We start from the raw sequence: 18,756 nt of genomic DNA on the forward strand, positions 1-18,756 counted from the left end.
TTTCCTCCCATTTTCATGTGCCGGGGTCCCTCTCCTCTTGGGTCCTCCATGTCAGGTCAGGTCTTTGCCCTGGACTTTGTACCTTCTTACTCCCATCTGTCATTTGTCAGCCTGGAACATAGGTTTAAAGTCCAGGAGTTATATGTGCAGTTGGCTAAAAAATACAAAAGCAAAGAGAAAGATGATGGGAAGTTTTAGAATTAGAGACAAAATGATAGAGTCGAGTCATCTCAGGCTGATGGGCAGATGGAGTTCTGGATCACTTTTTAGTGAGGCAGGGCCTGTGCCTTGGCAGGGCGGAAGGATGGGATTCCTTAGAAGGGCACCCGTGGTTACCTGTGATGTATGCTGAGGGCGGAGGGTGGGCCCCGTGTCAGGGACACGCGGCCACTGGCAGATGGACGCGTCTGGAGCGGGTATTAGGTAAAGGGTGGCCTCCTCTTCCCTCTCCTGTGCTGTCACTGTTCTATATAATTCTGCTCCCCTGTTCTATATAATACCCCGTGTCTCCTTTTTTAGGTCAAAAAGGAGACAGTTGTCTCATCTGTGACTCAACAGGACTCCGTGGGCCCCCAGGGCCACAGGGACCCCCCGGAGAAATAGGTAAGGCCCCAGTTGTGAAAGGGACCAGGTCAGAATTTGCTTTGATGGGTTGGAACCTTCACAGAGAAGCATATCTTACTCCCTGACCTGATTTTCTCCATCAACTAAAACACGAGATGAGAGTGTGAAGCCACACTTCTAGGATTTGTCCATTTTGTTGAAAATTATCAAGATGACTTAAAAATTCAGTGTCGGAAAGATTTCCTCGTCAAAGGATAGCAGCGTATGGTTCACGCAGCTCTGCAAATTTCCTTATCTCAGAGGGGGCTACCTGCTTGGTTCAAGTGGCCCCTGGGCATGCGGGCAGGGGTTTGTAGCCATTCTGCGTCAGTGTTACTTGTGTGCATTTGGGGCTCACTCGTCCCCCTTCTGAGCCCATCCTGGGCATTTTTGTTATTACTGTCTCGAGCTGCTTCAAACGTCATCCACTTAGTATAAAGATCTTTGCACTTTTGAATCTTGAAAAGGTCAAAATGTTTTGAGCTCTTAGAAAGTGTCTCATCAACAATGTGCTGAATCTTTCCTCTGTCTCTTGCGAAAGGTTTCCCAGGACAGCCAGGGGCCAAGGGCGACAGAGGTTTACCCGGCAGGGATGGTCTTGAAGGATTGCCTGTAAGTAAACCTGTCTGAGTTCCTAGACATATACGAAGTTGCCACCGAGCAAACCAGCAAAGGCATGTATCTTTGCATTTGCACGTGGACTCCTGCTTTATTTGGGAGCTGGTAAAGGATGACTTTGTCGAGCAGTTAGAATCACTCCCCGTGTCTCTCCTGACTGATTGACCCGAGGATGAGTAGGACCATTGTATCCAGAACCTGCACCCCAACTTGCCTTTCTTCCCACCTGGTCAGAATCCAGTCGCCACTTGCCTGTTTCCAGGCACGACAGGGTGCTGGTGGTCACTTTCCCACAGGGTCTCTGGTACCACCAAGGGTCACCTCTCGCAGCCACACTGTTGAGTTGTCTTTTTACACAATCATGCATTCTCACACCAGATAATCTAAAGCTTGTCAGTGAGTAAGTTCAGCGCTGATGGTGTCTATGGCAGCGAAGCAGAACTGGCCGATTTTCCTCTACGAACTTGAACTATTCCTTTCTTCTTCTTCTTCTTACAGGTACAGAATTTGAAAACTATCACCAACATCTATGGCAAAGACACTTTTTCAAATCTATAAATGAAATATCTTGATCACAAGGACATGAAAGCTTTCTGTTAGACAGAACGCCATTTTCTTAACCTTTCTACGTGTTTTAAAAGAAGCCATTGAATAGCAGATTATAGTAATAATCTTAAATATTGAAGGACGTTACCTTTTTGTGCATGTAATCAGCTCTATTTCTAAAGCTTTTAAGCCTTGGGCTTTGTTCTCCTATTTTCTTTGTGCTTCTCAGTTCTGTTAAGCATTAATCGGTTTCTACAATTTCTTTCATTCCTTTTTTCCTTTTCTTTTGTCGTAAATGGAAAGTCAGATCTGTAGCATTATTCTTTTTTGTTTGTAGGTCTTTACCATTTGTAATTTAAGAAGATATTTCTGGAAGGTTCTGTAAAAGCAGGTCAGGGCAAAAGTGAGTTGAAATAGGAATGAAACAGCTGGAATCCAGCAATAGTTTTCTCCTTTTGAAGTTAAGTCATGGGCTTCTGCTTTCCAGAACTTCCCCGGTGCCTGGGGAGCTAAGTTAGAAGTCGCAATTGTTTAACATATTTCTAAATAAGTTGGAAGTTCACAAAGCTGGGAACTCTGACTGTGGTGGGGATCAAAGTGGGAACAACTTTGAAGGCAACAGACATAGTCTGGGCACGGTCTTTATCTACTCAGCCTTCCTGGAATACTTCCTGCCTCAACTCTGCCTGGAACCCAGTCCAGACACCCGCCCCTCCCCAGCCCCAAATCCAATATGAATGAGAAAAGAGGAAGGAGGATGGTTGAGGAGAAGTCATGATAAAGAAAAAAACAAAGAAAATGTACAACAAAAAATGCGAGTCCCCGTGCCTTGTCCATCCAGGGAGCATCGTTCTTGGTGTAGAGGGAGAACACTTCTAAAAATTGTTCTGTGGGTAAATAACCTAAGAGAAGATCATAATTTTCCTTTTCTTAGATGCTATATCATAGCTCCGTGGTTTAACTAGCTCAGAAATGTGGTACCCTTATTTCGGCTTTGGCTGGACGCTAAAGGAGGCTCCACAAAGCAGCGGAGCAAACTGGAAAGTAGATTCCAGTGAAGAAAGCTCTGATGCTGCCTTTGATTTAGGTAGCGTTTCTGGGACACGTCCTCTGAAAGCTGAGGGTCCGATGTGGGGAAAGGAGGACAGACCACAAGAGGCGGGTTCCAGGCTGAGATGACGAAGCCCAGCCCCCAGGCAGGTCTGGGGTCACTGGGAGTGACCTGTGTTAATTGAAACGAACTTCTCCCAACTTTTCCCGTAGGGGCACCACTCTCTAGAAGCAGTCTGCACGAGTTGTCAGATCTTCTCCAATTTATGTAGCCGATGGCAAACTTCCAAGGCAGCGTCTGATTCCCTGACATTTATCCTAGGGCATGTGCTTCAAAAGACCCTTGGATCACTTAGGCTCAGCAAAGAATCCACATGAGATGTCCTAGGGTTGTAAATGTCAATTTTCAAAGAAATCCTAGATTTCTCCCTTAAATAAAACGATGACTGACACGGTCATCAGTATGAAAATAAACACCTGTATTTTTCTCACCCTGTGCTCATAGTATCAGAAGATACTATACTTCTAAGCGGTGAAGAATCCACATAAAATAACATAAGGGGTGCTTCTGGTTTGAGAAGAATGTGCACTGGTTGTCATTTCTTACCTTGGCATTTACTTTTTATTGGTGAACATTGCTGGCTCGACATACACGTCCTCCGGTACCTCCCTCTTGCAGACATTAAGGGCACAAAGACAGGAAGCCTTGGTCCTGCCCTCACAGCCCTGAAAGGCTAGTGGAGAGACAGAAGGCAAGGAAATGTCCCTAATAGAGCAACGAGGACCATACAGTACACCGAGGAAACACGGGAGAAGCCCACCTGGGCCTATGTGGAAGGGCTTCCAAGGTTCGCTGGGCCTTAGGGAGGCACGGGAGCTAATGTTAACTAGAGAGAAAAAGCTACAAAATACCACAGCAGCTTTCAACCAGATAATGAATTTTCCATGTCCTCTGCTAGACTTCCTGGCGGGTGGCTGGTGGAGATAGTGGGACTAGAGGAAATACAATAGATTGGGTATCTTCCCCCTTCCTTCCCCGAGTAGATCTGAGTGAAGGGTCCTCTGTCACAAGGGGCACTTCCAGCTCAGGGCCAGCTCCGACCAGCTGTGTCCAGTACTTTGAGGCATACATATTATAGGTACACACAGAGGGGTGTGTGTGTGTGTGTGTGTGTGCACTCACTGTGGTTCACCTACATCCAAGAACCGTTTCAAAGGGAGTTTACAAAAAAGGAATTCAAACAACATGAATTCCACAAGGGTTTAAATTCTGCCAGGTGAGCGGGGAGGTTGAAGAGATCCCTCTCTCAGAGAACAGGTAACTGAGACAGTTGTTTAAAGCCTTGGGCCTCTTCCTGGTGAATCCCACTCTCAAGGGGACCTGGGGGGGGAACCATCTAGGGGGTGGGCATTCCTTGAAGATTCCCCTTTCCAGGAACAGAGACGTGTTCCTGTGTGTCTCTCGGGAAAGTTAGTTCTATTCTGCTGACGGCTCAACATCCCAGTTACAGAGCTGGCCTGAGGCTCCCTTCCCCGACTTTCCTCTTTGCGGGTGCTCTGGGCCTCCTCATCTCTTCCGGAATTAGGGCTGTGAGCGTGAAAGGCGAGCTGTGTGATTTCAGCACTGACCAGACTTAGGGAACGTGGCTGTTCTCAGCCTCCATCTCTGGTTCCTGGGCCCAGGGAATCGCACATCCAGCCCCTTCCAACCGTAGCCGACCTGTTCTTGGGAATGTCAGCAGTTGTAAGAGACAAGAAAGTTACCTAAGGACTGATCTCCGGGCTGAGCCCAGAGCTCCTCCGTCACTCCCCCGCCCCGTCCCCGTCTCCATTACTAGAGGCTTTTTAAGGGCAGCACAGCAGTGAGGTCAGCTCAGGGCTGTGTCACAGAGCTGCTGGCTTTTTTTGCTCCTACACAGGGAACAGGGAGCTCTAAACCCGTCCCCGCTTTCCAAGGTGGCGTCCTGATTTCCCTGCTGCTGGTTTGCTCTATGGTTGGGCGTCTTCGGTGGCGGCCTCACAAGGCTTTGTTCTCGCAGGGACCGCAAGGTGTGCCAGGGCTGATGGGCCAGCCAGGAGCCAAGGGCGAGCCTGGCGAGATTTACTTCGATATTCGACTCAAGGGCGACAAAGGAGACCCAGGCTTCCCAGGCCAGCCTGGCATGCCAGGGAGAGCAGGCTCTCCCGGAAGAGACGGCCATCCGGGTCTGCCCGGCCCCAAAGGCTCCCCGGTATGTTGATTGCCAGACTTTGAACGTGCGCTTGACAGATGACGGATATGCAGAGAATGGAAGAAGGAGGAATTGGTCTCCCGTCGACCTGTTTTCACTCGGGGGGGTCCTTGTCGTCAACGAACTTGTCTCACGTTCACTGGAAAGCTGTAATGTGTAAGCCTAGGTGTGCTAGCCCTGACTTGCACGATTAGGTGATGAGGGGTCAGTGTCTTCTGATGCAGCTGGGGGAACTGAAAAGACCTCCATATGTCGGCCGGGAGGTGAATTTTAAAGTTAGCGGCGTTCAAGTCACCCTTTCCAAGAAGATTCCAGATATGAGTGCCTTCCTCTTTGGAGCGTCTCCTTATGTGTGGGTGGGGAGGGCGCTTGCTCAGCCTAGAGGAGAGAATGCCGGTTTCATTGATTAACTACAAGGTGACCTCTGCAGACGGGTTGAAGTTAATAAGTAGCACAGCTAGTTAAACTCCGGCACTTTTTACCACGGGTGGTGGAAAAATGCGACGTGGCTCGGAGTGCTGGTATGTCTGCTGATAACTCGTCTTTTTCTCTTTTCGCTTCAGGGTTCAGTAGGATTAAAAGGAGAACGTGGCCCCCCGGGAGGAGTTGGATTCCCCGGCAGCCGTGGTGACGTCGGCCCTCCTGGGCCTCCAGGGTTTGGCCCTATTGGCCCCATTGGTGACAAAGGACAGATGGGCTTTCCGGGAAACCCCGGGTCCCCAGGCCTGCCAGGTGAGGCCTGAGGACCTCCAATGCCCTGGGCTCAGCGACATGGGGACGTGGGTCTGGTTTCAGTCCTGCCAGGAGGGGGGGATGTGACCTGAGCAACCTTTCCTTAGCGTTTCTGTATCTCGTTCCTTCCTTTATGAGATGGGCCAGTGGCGTGTAGGATCTAGATGACAGGAACTTGAAGGTCTAGGTGATTTCCTTATAAATAAGTACGCCATGTGCAGCAGAGAAGGTCAGCCTTCCGTGTGGAAGTGACACCAGCCTGAGCCCGTTTTCTGTTTCTCCCCGATGCGCGGTCCCTTTTGGCTTCTGTGTATCCCAAGCCACATACTTACCTTCACCCTTCTGCTGATGTGCACACACTGACTGATCCACAGCTGCTTGGACTTGGCTGTTGAATTTCGGGGTAGTTCCAGCCGTTTGTTGACTGTTTTATCACGTGGTTCTGTGTGCCACGCGCTGAGCTAAGCGACCAGAGAGGAAGCAACTCAGAGGCCGCCCGCCCTCCTGGAGCCCACCGCCCGGGCTTTGGTGGAGAACGTGGGAGGGGGCTGCGTGAGGGTTTCCCACGGATGCGCTCCACTGCGTCCTCACGACGGGCTTATCTTCAGGGACGGAAGTGAAAGGGGGGGGGGTCCCCGGGCCCCGCACACAGTAGACCGTCAGTGACTTATTAGTTGAAGATGATTCTGGGAAGAAATGGAACATTGACATCATTGCCTAGGAAACCTGGAGGAGAAGGGGCCAGGAACGGCCTGGGCACAGAGGACAGAAGGACGTGTGCTGTGACTAAGATGGCTTAAGTAAGAGTTGTAGAAATGAATGAAAGGTGACTTGGGGTGGTTAAAGGTGTGTGGCCGGTAAGCCTGGAGAAGCATAGTAACTAAGGAGCTGGAAGATCGAGGTTTCCAACAGGAGAGACTCAGCAGCGATGACAGTCTGGCCTTCTTGTTCTCACACGTTGGCCGATTCTGTCCCGAGCCATGTATCCAGCCCAAGTTCCGCCAGTTCCTGTCCCCACTGGGAACTGTTGTTTCCTTATGAAGACCCAGTGTAGGGTTTGTCAGGTTCGTAATACAGAACACATCAGCAGCCCCTGACGGAGGCCAAGTACAGTGCCTCACTGGATGGGTTCTTGGTATTGTCGGGTGACCGTTGGTTACTCACTAAGCGAGGACTCCACTGATGAGTGTTCTTTGATTAGCAAGGAACCCGGGAACGTCTCTCTTACGACTCCTTTCGGGGCAGGAACATGCTGGGTTTGACTTAGAAACACCCCAGGTCTCGGAAAGGGGCCTCTGATCACTAACCCCACACTCCTCGTTCCCAAATCACCATCTCAAGTGTTCTTCGTGCTTCCGGAATCTGAACACTTGCAGCGTGTACAAAGGAATCAGGCTTCTTTTTCTCGGCCAGAAACTACCATCAGAAAAGCCAGTGGGACACATACAGATACGTCTTGACGGCATGGGAAGAGGGTTCCCGAAAGAGGCAATGCTGACAGTGCTGTCGGTCAGCTGTCCACATTCTGGAGGGTTCCTTGGCCATCCAGACCCCGGCAGCTTTGGGATTAGAAACCCGACTTCTTTGATCTGCCAGAGCTGTGTTTAGTCTGATGGTCATAAAAGCCTTGTTCCCAGGGCTGGAGCTGATAGCAAAGATGTGTTGGGGTCAGGCCCTGGTGCTTCCCACAGTCTGTAGCGAAAGCAAGTGTTGGCTGTCCCTGGGAGGCCCTTCAGATCCTGAGTTCTTTAAGGTACGTGAAGGTTCAGTGGAGATGAGCCCTTAGGTCCTTTCGTAACGGCTCAATCCTGACACCCAGTGGATCTCGTAGGCACGGGCACCCGGGGCTGCGCCTGCACCTCCCAGTTTGGAGATAGAAAAGGTGGCTTACCTGGGCTGGAGATACCGCAGAACCGTGCAGCTCACTGTTAGGGTAATGATATCACCCACGGGGCACGTCGTGAAGATAACTTCCCACCAGATGTGGGCATCACAGCAGCTTAGAACCAGTCCTGTCGGAGCCACTGAGAACGGTGAAAAGACTTTGACTTTTTGAGGCAGATTCATTGATACCAGGGTCATCTCGCTGTTTGTTGCTGTAGAGTTTTTAGCTTTTCGTGACCCTTGTTTCGGACGCTTAAAGGATTCTTGTGTCAAACAAACGTCTAGGTCATTTTGGACGTTTTGGGAGAAGAGGCGCTCTCTGTGAGAGATTCTAGAAAAGGAGAAGGAGGAGATGGAGGCAAGCAGACGAGGACGTGACGCGGCAACCCTCACGCTGTGTCCTTTGCTCTTTTCCCCAGGTCCCAAGGGTGAAGAAGGAAAGGTCATGCCCTTACCCGGTCCCCCTGGAGCAACAGGACTTCCGGGGTCTCCCGGGTTCCAAGGGCCCCAAGGTACTCAGCGTCTCGTTCACCTGGAGGCTTGGGGTGGGGGAAATGTGCTCACGTTTTTCTCACGCTGACCATTGGTCTTTCTCACCGCAGGTGACCGAGGTTTTCCTGGAACCCCGGGAAGGCCGGGTCTCTCTGGAGAGAAGGGTTCAGTCGGCCAGCCCGGGATTGGCTTTCCAGGACCTCCCGGCCCCAAAGGTAAACCCGCAGGACGAGGCAGCTTTGGGGGGGCCGCTGCTCTGGCCACTGCCCGCGTGGGCCCCAGTGGTGGCGCCCGTCCCCGGCTGGTTAGCAGCAAGGGCTGTGGTCTCTCCGCTCATCCTACGTGAATTCTAGGAGAAAAGAGGCGGTGAACGTAAACACACCATGTGCGAGTTAGCGAAAGAGCTGCGCCGTGTGCAGCCCGGTGATTCCGGTCACCGAGGTGATGGGTGACGTGTGCTCCCGGCTGAGTGGTTTGGGGGGAAGGGGTTGGGACCTTAAGGACCCCAAGCTGCCCAGGGAGCTGGCAGATGCCACGTTTGCCTAAACCTACCCTCAGGGGGGTCTCTCTCTCATCCGTGAAGGGAGCACACAGCCCGCCGGGACCTGGGCCAGGCTGGTCTGGAAGGCGGGGGAAGGGCAGGGGGATGGTGCGGTGAATATGAGGGGGGGCCTTGCTCTTGGGGAAGAGGCCCTCACACGCGTGGATGTTCCAGAACCAGTACTTCTTTCTGAAAATTGTAAGGAAGTAAAGAGGACAGCTTCACCCTTTTGGCTGCTTTCTTAGTCCTTCAGGGAGACTGATATGCAGACTGGCCATTAGGGACTTTGGTCCAGAGCCCAGAAGGGCTGTGAGCAGTGAGGGGCACGTCTTTTCCCTCTGGGCCGGCATCCCGACCCCAGTTTGACCGCCGTTTCACCAAAACTTAGTTTAAAGACTTGTCTAGCCTCCGGGCTTCTTGTCTAGGGCTCTGCATCGCGCCCACTCTCAAGGCTGCAGGCCTTCGAGCTCGGGGACTGGAGGCAGCGGCCTGTTTCTCCGGGAGCCGCGTGATGCCCGCCGCGCTCATGGCCACTTCTGCCAGGCTCATGGGGCAGAAGGCCCCTCAGTGACCCTCCAGCATCACAGGGGCAGTGCTCAGGCCTCCCGCGTGTTCCATGGGAGAACCAGGCCACTGCCATCACGGCAGGTAGAATTTAGCTGAGGAAGGCCTCCTTAACCAGAGACCCTTTGCCCACATCGCACGAAGCTGCCTGGAGTTACGTGCACTGTCTGTCAGGCCCCTCGAAACAGCAGCCCTACACCACGGGCGATTCAGGTTTGTGTTTCTGCAAGCTTGCAGATCACTGCGTGTCCCCAACCTTCCATCACACAGAGAGAGAGCCTAGCCCAACGGCTCTCACACTTTGCTGCCGTTTATAGCCACGTGGGCAGCTGTCAGAAAGCCCATCAGAGGCGGGACCCAGTCTCTAAATGTCCCCACGTGCCTCCAGTGTGGTGCAGTTGGAGAACAGGTGGTCTAACGTGGTGCTTCTCAAACTCGAACGTGTCCAGGAATCACGAAGGGTCTTGTTAAGATGCGGGTCTGCGTGGGGATATCCGGACTGGATTTCTAACCAGGCGACACTCGGAGTTGGCAGAGTTTAAATCGCCATTCCCAGTCTGCAAACGCTGGTTGGGTTGGGTTGGGTTTGGTTCATTTGTGAAGAGCGGATAGGAGAGAAAAGTTCTAGGCGCTTAGAAGAAAAGGAAGGGAGGGGGCGGGTGTGAGGGAGAAAGAGGAAGGGGCGGCCGGCGCTGCGAGCTCCCTGGACCAGGATGGTCTCCTCTTCCTTGTTGGCGCCCTCACATCTGTTCAGGTTCATCTGAGCAGGTGTAAAAGAAGTGGAGAAAGTAGGGAACGGTATTTTTACATGAATGATTTTTTTTGACTCTTCCAAACAGGTGTTGACGGTTTACCTGGAGACACTGGACCTCCTGGAAATCCCGGTCGCCAAGGTTTTAATGGCTTACCTGGCAACCCAGGTCCGCCTGGCCAAAAGGTGGGTACTGGGCCTTCTCTGGATTGCTGTTTCCCCATCCTTGTGATGAATTGGACCCATAAATTGTGGCCTGTTAATCTCATATGGTATGTTGGGTCAGCGTGTTTTGTGTTTGAATGAAATAGCATCAGATGGAAAGTACCGAAGTACACAGGGTAGCACGCGGTCGCACCTATTTTGGGGAGAATCACTTGTTCCTGCTTTGTGAGTGGGCTCTGTGTGTGTCCTGGGTCTCAGGTACAGTGTGTGTCATATCACGAGTAGAAGGAGAAAGCTGTTTGGAAGCCACTGTCCTGAGTGACCTAACAGCCCCCAGCAGGGTGGGCTGCAGCCTCAGTGATACTGACATTCGGGTCCAATGATTCCTCGTGGTGGGGCTACCCTGAGTACCGTGGGGTCTTTCGCAGCCTCTGTGGCCCCGACCCACAGATGCGAAAGGAGCACCCCGACATGCATGCCCAGTGTGACCGCCAGAAACACCTCCGGACGTTACCCAGTGTCACCGTGGGGCAAAGGGCCCTGGTCAGGGACCCCGGGACTAGTGTGACATCGGGTTTCTCTTTGCCCTCGAACACCCCTCTGCTGCTTGCTGATACTCAGCAAGTACAGGTGACTGTTGGTTAGATCCTCTCCCGTTCTGATCATAAGGAAAGGAACTGAAATTGCCAGAAGGCGCCTGTCCTGCCTGGGAAAAGGCCACGGCCAGGAGATGCGCCTTTGCCGGCACAGAGCCCTTGCCCTCGCCCTGGGGGTGGGCGGGGGTGCACGCTGGCAGCTGTGCCTCGGTGATGCCGGGGAAGGTTCCTTCTGAGGAACGCCTGACCCGAGGTGGTGTCCCTGCCCCGTGTGGCTGACGTGGAGCATGTGGCCTTCGGACGCCTTCTTCTTTTTTTTTTTTTTTTTTGCGGTACGCGGGCCTCTCGCTGCTGTGGCTTCTCCCGTTGCGGAGCACAGGCTCCGGACGCGCAGGCTCAGCGGCCATGGCTCACGGGCCCAGCCGCTCCGCAGCATGTGGGATCTTCCCGGACCGGGGCACGAACCCGCGTCCCCTGCATCGGCAGGCGGACCCTCAACCACTGCGCCACCAGGGAAGCCCAAGGATGCCTTCTTTATGTGACACACCCCCGCCTTCCCCTGATGACCCGCACTGGGTGTGAAAGTGAGTCAGTGACCGCAGTATGTAGATCGCCTCAAACACCGGCTCACGAGCTAGTAGATGCCGAATGGAACTGGAATTCAGGATTTGGTTTACGATTTAAAATACTGAGCTTTTTCAAGATCCCCTGGACTGAGTTCCCTCCAGTTTGCAAATTTCACCGCAGGGCCGTGTGGATGCGCCCCTTCTGCCCGCTTACCTCCACCTGGTCGTCATCTGGAAGTTGTTGCCTTCAGGGATGCCGGGGGGGGCGCTGTGACACGATGTGCACGTTCTGCTTCACACGGCCCGTCGGTGCTTAAATTGGGGTGTGCTCCTTCAGGCCCTCGAACTACTGCCTTTATTTTTAGTCATCTGTGTGGGTCAAAGCCCTTTGATTCATGAAAAGGTTTTAAACGTTTAATTTGACGTGAGAGCTTTCATTTCATCAAAAAAACGAAGTAAATGGAGTTCTGTTCCAGTCCTGGAACTTTCCACCTCTTAATACCCATTCGCTGGCCGCACAGCACGCTGGGTGTTGTTCCCTCTGTGTAGACTCAGGGCGGCAGAGTCGAGGGGCCGAGACCCAGCGGAAGGAGCTCCTGCCTCTCTGACTGTGGACAAGCCGTCCAAACCGGGGAGCCTTGGCTTTCCTCCTTTGTGGAAAGAAAATAATAAAAATTACCTCCCTTTCGGCTTGTAGTGAGATTGAAAGGCAACAATAGGTGTGAAGAAGCTTCGCCAACTGGAAGGCGGGACAAATACCGTTCTTATAAATGCACCGGCAGCATCGGTTAACACGTACGCCCTTGGCCTGATAAAATCGCGGGCTCTGAGGGTCACTGGCTTCTCTGTGCTTCATGGTTTCCAGGGCGAGCCTGGAGTTGGTCTGCCGGGACTCAAAGGTCTGCCGGGACTCCCTGGCATCCCCGGCACCCCTGGAGAGAAGGGAAACGTCGGGGGACCAGGCGTTCCTGGGGAGCACGGCGCCATTGGCCCTGCAGGCCTTCAGGGAATCAGAGGTAACTTCGTACGGGCAAATCCAGCTTGTGGTAGGGACGGGGTCTGTTTATGGTGTGTCCGCAGAGCACCTATCAGGGCCCAGTAAACGTTTGCTGAGTGAATGATGAAAATTCTAGACGGGTTCCTGGCGAGCGGCGTGAGTGGGTGGCAGGCGCTGACCCCGCTGTGTCCCCGTGTGGTGCCTTCACGATTTCTTCCCCATCCAGGTGACCCGGGACCTCCTGGATTGCAAGGTCCCAAAGGAGCTTCTGGAGCCCCTGGAATAGGCCCTCCTGGAGCTATGGGACCCCCTGGAGGACAGGGCCTCCCAGGGTCATCAGGTGATACTACGTTCTTCCAGAATGTTCCCTCCCCTAACTCATAATCTGTGACTAAAAGGGGGAAAAGGCAGTTCTATTCTGTGGCTGTAGGTTTGGTTGTTTGCTTACACGTAAGGTCACAGGCGCCTTTCTTCTCCTCCCTCCGAGCTTGGTTTACGTGCCAAAGACACCTCCCCTTTATATTGTATATTCTTTACCTTTTCCGTTTAATTTAGAAGGATCGGTATCTCTATCTTACCTTTCCATAAGACGTTTAGTAAGTTGTAGGTAACTTAAACAAAATGAGTTCATGTCTGGAAGCTACCTTTGCCTTTAATAATCATTCTAGAAGTGAGACAGAGAGGGTGGACCAGGGCAGGACAGCCAGGGAGAGACACCGTGGCGAAGCTGGGCTTAGGTCTGAATACTGCGGAGGGGCCTGGGTGGGAATTGCTGACGGCTCACGGCAGGTAGGCGGGGCTTTGTCTTGGGATGTTGTTTGCCCACCGATGGCCCCAAACACCACTATCTGAGAAGGTGGAAGCCGTTTCCCTCTACCCCTGACGTGGGCACGGCTACACACCTTCTGCAGAAAGCAACAGTTAAACAGGGTACAGGATGCTGCAGGACACCCTGTCGATCCTGCTGACGCCCCCTTTCTCTTCCCCACCTCAGGCCCCCCTGGAGTGAAAGGAGAGAAGGGCTTCCCCGGATTCCCAGGCCTGGACATGCCAGGCCCCAAAGGAGACAAAGGGCCTCAGGGGCTCCCCGGCCTGACGGGACAGTCGGGGCTGCCTGGTATCCCTGGACAGCAGGGCACACCTGGACAGCCCGGGTTCCCAGGTAAATGACCTGTGAACTCCACCCAAGTGGATGCTGGGGAGACGCCTCACCTGGTCTTGTTCATGACCCTCGCTCGGCGTCTGCCATCAGCGTTCACAGTCCTTCCATCCGGCCACAGGTCCCAAGGGAGAAATGGGCGTCATGGGGACCCCCGGGCAGCCCGGCTCGCCAGGACCAGCGGGTGTGCCAGGATTGCCGGGTGAAAAAGGTAGGCAGCCGTGACTCCGGAAAAGCTCATCTCGTGTCTGTGTCCCGATGCCTTGTGGGAAATTCTCCAAGAGTCGTAGATCATTGTTCATTTCAAGAGGCCTGGGAAAGAAGATCAAGCTAGGGTCCGGAAGACCCCCTCTTCCACAGGCGCTCAGGGGTCATGGGGATGAAGGGCTGTGCCCTGCCAAAAAGTCAGAGAGAAGACAGGTTTCCGAGTTTCCTTGTTGGCATAGTAGAGTTTTTGTGTTTTTTTGGTTTTGTTTTGAGAAATGGTGGTATTTTTAGTCATTCGAAGATTCAGTCACAGCAACTGAGTCTTTGGAATCCAATTAGCAAACAGGGGAAGTTTACAAGTCTTACTTTTTATTTCTTATCTTGATATTTGAAATTAGTTCAGATACTGTTTTTAAAAAAGAAATTGACTTTGAATGTGAGACATAAAAATGGTCATTTGTTGAGTTGAACAGTAAAATTCTGTTCTTTCGTATAGAATTGAGGGGCCACTGAGCAGATGTCGTGAAGGTATTTGAGAAGGAGAGAAAATATAAATTATTTAAACTAATAAGTGAAGTCTCCTATGTTGGAATTATTAGCAAATAATGCATTCTAGAAAATGGCTTTTTTGTTCATTTCCCTGCTGTCACATTCTTCCGGGTAACTCGGACCCTCGCCATTTAACGCCACTTTTGGACAGACTATTAGTTCTTTATAGGTTGTTTATCAGTTGCTTCTACTGGCCAGAAAGAACAGCACACTTGTCACTGCCTTGGGGGCCCTTGGCCAGGTGTCACTCGGTGCCTCCTCTTCTTTCTACAGGGGACCACGGCTTCCCGGGCAGCTCGGGACCCAGGGGAGACCCTGGCTTCAAGGGTGATAAAGGAGATGTGGGTCTTCCTGGCAAGCCGGGCTCCATGGATAAAGTGGACATGGGCAGCATGAAAGGCCAGAAGGGAGACCAAGGAGAAAAAGGTAACGCGGAGGACAGTTTACCTTCGGAGGGGAGAGAGGGTGTCTAACGAGTTATTCAGTTCTTCACACGTGATGTCAGACCAACCTGTGTTTCTAGTTTGTCTTATTTTAAGCAGACGTGGTCGTCACTATTTTTGTGTGTGTGTCGTGCAGGACAAATCGGCCCAACTGGTGATAAAGGATCCCGGGGAGATCCTGGAACCCCAGGAGTGCCCGGAAAGGATGGTCAGGCAGGACACCCTGGGCAGCCAGGTACGGAAGGGAGTTCAAGGTCGCCAGCTCAGCAGGGGCTCGTGTGGGGAGAGGTTACCTGGCAGTTTTCATGGGCGTTGACCTGTTGGGTTTTTCTCTTTATGATTCTAGGACCTAAAGGTGATCCGGGCATAAGTGGGACCCCAGGTGCTCCGGGACTTCCTGGACCCAAAGGATCGGTTGGTGGAATGGGCCTGCCAGGTATGTGGGGTTTAGGAAAGGAGTTTCCTTCCCAGTGCTTGTACATGTGGTGCTTGTGGGACGAGTCTGCGGGTGAGACCCGCTTCACGGAGGACGTAATCCAGGGAGACGTGTCTTTGACACAGACTCACATCTTCAATCCTGTGTGGTCTCTTGCCTAGGGATGGTGGCATTTGGTTGACCTTCCAGCCATTGCTTAAACTAGCAAACAAACAAAACCCGTCACAGTTTAATAAAATAAAACACGGGCTGTGCACTATGACCTTTCAGTTACCTCCAAGTGATCCGTCTACTTGGATCCGTCTACTTGGATCCGTCGAGGTGATTAATTCTCCATTCAGTTGTGTCAGCACAAGCAGCTCGTGCCTGTAAAGCCCTTTGACATTAGCTCAGAAGAATCCCCTGGGCTCCTCTGCCCTGGTCCCGAGCTGGCCTCCCAGGCTTTGCCATCAGCGTTTGCGGCGGTGACAGCGACCAGAGCAGAGGCAGCAGATGGAAGGCTCAGGCCCCGATGGTCCAGGTGCTACTGCTTCTTAGAACTTGCCTGGAGCAGGAAGTCAGGGCAGCCAGCCCATCTCCCTCACTCCTCCCAAGGCTTTGCGAGGCGTGTTGTCACTTTGCTTGAGCTATAAACACCCAGCGGCTGCAGTAAGGCTTCTTAAATTCTTTTTGCAACGAATCTCTTGGGCCTGTCATTCAGTCCGCTAGGCAGATGCTGGTCGCAATAAAACAACCAGGATTCCCTTTGTTGCAGTAATCTCCCAGGCCTTGGCTGCAATTTAATATCCAAGTTCTCCTTACAATAGCATCACCAGCCGACTCACAGCTGCCCCTAACAACCAAGCCAGCAGCCGCAGAGGGTCAGTTACAGGGGCGGGCATAAGCCAGCTTCCCCTGGTACCTATTAATAAATTAGTTTGACTGCCCACATCCGTCCTGGAAGCAGGTACACTTTTACTCTCCATGGCCTGCCTCTCGCCCCCTCTGATTCATTCAGATAATGAGGTTTGACTACGGAACGAAAGACACAGAAGCCGTGTTTAATGCTGTTGGGAAAGGAAGCATGCTAAGCGGTTAATGTATTTTTTTCTCCCTTTGTAACGTGATTGTCTTTAAAAGACAGGAGGAACGTTTCCTGTGTGGTTCTAATGTGGTCTGGGGGGCTGGCGCCTGCCTGGATCACTACAACTTGAGAAATGAGGGGATACCTGTTCTTCCGTCTCATTCTTGGCCGGTAGTTGAGACGCTTTCCTGTTTTTAACGTTAGCACCTGCTAAGCACACATTCTGTTTCAATTGTGTGTGTTTCTAGGAACACCTGGAGAAAAAGGTGTGCCTGGCCTCCCTGGCCTGCAGGGCATCCCTGGCTCACCTGGAGAAAAGGGAGCAAAAGGAGAGAAAGGGCAGGCGGGTCTACCTGGCATTGGGATTCCAGGACGGCCCGGGGAAAAGGTAACAGCATCCCCGCGGAAGCCCCTCCCACCCATCCCCGCAGAAAGGCTTTGGAGGAACGTTTACTGAGCATCTCCACACAGTCGATGAATCATAACACAGAACGGTTTCTCCAGTTGATTTTTACGTCTCCCTGCCTCCCCCTTCTATCCATGACCTGTGTCCCCAAGGAGGATCCGGGACGTGCTGAGAGCTTGGGTAGCGAGTTATCATGGGGAGAAATGGAGAAGGAACACGAGAAGCAGAACAGGCAACTGCTCTTTGCTCTGGGTTTCTAGTTTTTCCTCCATTTTCAGAGGGCTTTGATTCTCCCCTTAGAAAGCTGGAAGTGGAATTCTGCCACGTGATAGTCATTGCAGTCCCATGTATACAGAGAGCACCTCCAGACGCATGTCCAAGGACACACATGACATTAATGGGCCCAATTTTCACCCACAGGGAGACCAAGGGGTAGCAGGTTTTCCAGGAAGCCCTGGAGAGAAGGGAGAGAAAGGAAGCAGTGGGATCCCAGGGATGCCCGGGCCTCCGGGCCCCAAAGGCTCACCAGGGAGTGCTGGCTATCCAGGTAAGTGAGCCGGCCTCCTCCTGATCTCGGGGTTCAAGGATGGCAGAGAGAAACTCAAAGTCATGGGAATTCTGGTGTTTTGGTTTTTCTTTAGGAAGCCCCGGGTTGCCTGGAGAAAAAGGTGACAAAGGCCTCCCGGGATTGGATGGCATCCCTGGCATCAAAGGAGAAGCAGGTAGAGACCACTTTTTAGGACACAGATGGGGGCCTGTGGAGAAGAAGCCAAGGGGCCTCAAGGCTGGGTGACCTCTGAATGACCAGCTGGGCTCACACCTCCACTTCCAGATGAACAAACTGAGTCTACGGGGACTTCTAGGGTCTTCCCACCAGTTAGACCTAGAACTGCTTTTACAGCTGGTTCCAATGGGGTCTAGAAACTTTTCCTGTTCGGCACGGTAGATGGAGGTCCTTTCTCTCCACTCTCACCAGCTTTAGGGGGTCACAGTGCAGTGGTGGTGTTGCCGCATGAGGGTCCCTTCTGAAGGGGTGTCAGGAGTAACCTCGGGGAGGCTGGGCATGCTGGGGGGTGGGAGGTACAGCTCCCTGGAAAAGTGTCAGGAGTGGCGCATTTTACTTGCAGATCACGGTGCCGTGATAGGTTCCATGCCTGACCGATCTGACCTTTCTCTTTGAGGTCTTCCTGGGACGCCTGGTCTCACGGGCCCGGCCGGCCAGAAAGGGGAGCCCGGCAGTGACGGATTCCCAGGGTCGGCAGGAGAGAAGGGGGAACCAGGTATGTTGGGCTCTCATTTCCCTTTCAGAATGAGACTCTGCTCTGGAGTAAACATCTCCCAGAGACTTACATTCCATGCTAAGTGACCGGAGCTGGCTGTAAGCTGGACGTAAGTTACATCCTTACAGCTATTTAAGCAACAATGTGGGCAAGTGGGGCAGGATTGGATGAGAAAAGGGGAAAGAGGATGTTCATTTATTCCACAAATACTTACGGGCACCTACCCTTAAAATGGCCTGAGCTCTCAGTGGTGAGTGAAGGAGACACCGTAGAAAGCCCAAACCACTGCCTTCTCTGCCTGGCCTTTCCCCCTTTAGAGGAACGGTCCTGGGAATATTCTCAGTCCCCAGAATCTGCTCCTGTTACTGATGGGGGCACAGCAACTTGGGCAAAAGTGTGAGCTGTGGGCTCCGATGATGACAATCACACACGTAATAATATTCGTATATAGCAAGAGGGTGACACACAGACAGTTTGAAACAGGTTGCCCTCAGTCAGGGGGATGGAGGGAGGGAAATAGTGCTGGAGAGGAGCACGGAGGGGGATCCATGGCTGTTAGTGTTGGTCTCTTCCTAAAGTTCATTTCTTTCATTCTATGAGCCTTATGTTTATATTATGTACATTCATTTTCCTATAAAAATAGTTCGTAAGAAATGCCTCCACACCTACTTCCCCCCTTTGAATCTTCCCTTACGTGCTTTACTCACATTTGTGGACTCCCTGGTGTCTGCTGCCCCAAATATCACTGGCTCTGTGCACTGCCTTTGCGAATAGCTGTTAGTTGGATAGTCATCTGAGAAAAGCCAATTGGTGAGTCTCCAGACAGTAAAGGGAAATAAGTACCCACATGTACAGATCGTTTCTCCTAAATGCTATA

General features: G+C 52.3%; 1 protein-coding gene across 3 annotated transcripts in view; it reads left to right on the forward strand.

The window, feature by feature from the left end:
- The window catches only part of COL4A1 (collagen type IV alpha 1 chain), a 149,875-nt gene that overhangs the window by 112,443 nt on the left and 18,676 nt on the right, over positions 1 to 18,756 (forward strand). For 2 of the 3 annotated variants that reach the window (XM_067713568.1, XM_067713567.1), the window contains exons 23-40: positions 520 to 603; positions 1,145 to 1,215; positions 4,857 to 5,048; positions 5,612 to 5,780; positions 8,084 to 8,176; positions 8,267 to 8,371; positions 10,101 to 10,198; positions 12,205 to 12,355; positions 12,563 to 12,676; positions 13,331 to 13,498; positions 13,617 to 13,706; positions 14,525 to 14,677; positions 14,831 to 14,929; positions 15,041 to 15,130; positions 16,442 to 16,581; positions 17,020 to 17,146; positions 17,241 to 17,321; positions 17,781 to 17,879. In XM_067713568.1, the coding sequence (XP_067569669.1) occupies positions 520 to 603; positions 1,145 to 1,215; positions 4,857 to 5,048; positions 5,612 to 5,780; positions 8,084 to 8,176; positions 8,267 to 8,371; positions 10,101 to 10,198; positions 12,205 to 12,355; positions 12,563 to 12,676; positions 13,331 to 13,498; positions 13,617 to 13,706; positions 14,525 to 14,677; positions 14,831 to 14,929; positions 15,041 to 15,130; positions 16,442 to 16,581; positions 17,020 to 17,146; positions 17,241 to 17,321; positions 17,781 to 17,879 (2,124 nt within the window). The remainder of the gene's footprint in view (positions 1 to 519; positions 604 to 1,144; positions 1,216 to 4,856; positions 5,049 to 5,611; positions 5,781 to 8,083; positions 8,177 to 8,266; positions 8,372 to 10,100; positions 10,199 to 12,204; positions 12,356 to 12,562; positions 12,677 to 13,330; positions 13,499 to 13,616; positions 13,707 to 14,524; positions 14,678 to 14,830; positions 14,930 to 15,040; positions 15,131 to 16,441; positions 16,582 to 17,019; positions 17,147 to 17,240; positions 17,322 to 17,780; positions 17,880 to 18,756) is intronic. The other variant, XM_067713569.1, reaches the window with a different exon arrangement.

This window comes from Pseudorca crassidens, chromosome 18 (genome assembly GCF_039906515.1).
Source record: "Pseudorca crassidens isolate mPseCra1 chromosome 18, mPseCra1.hap1, whole genome shotgun sequence".
Lineage (NCBI taxonomy): Eukaryota > Metazoa > Chordata > Mammalia > Artiodactyla > Delphinidae > Pseudorca > Pseudorca crassidens.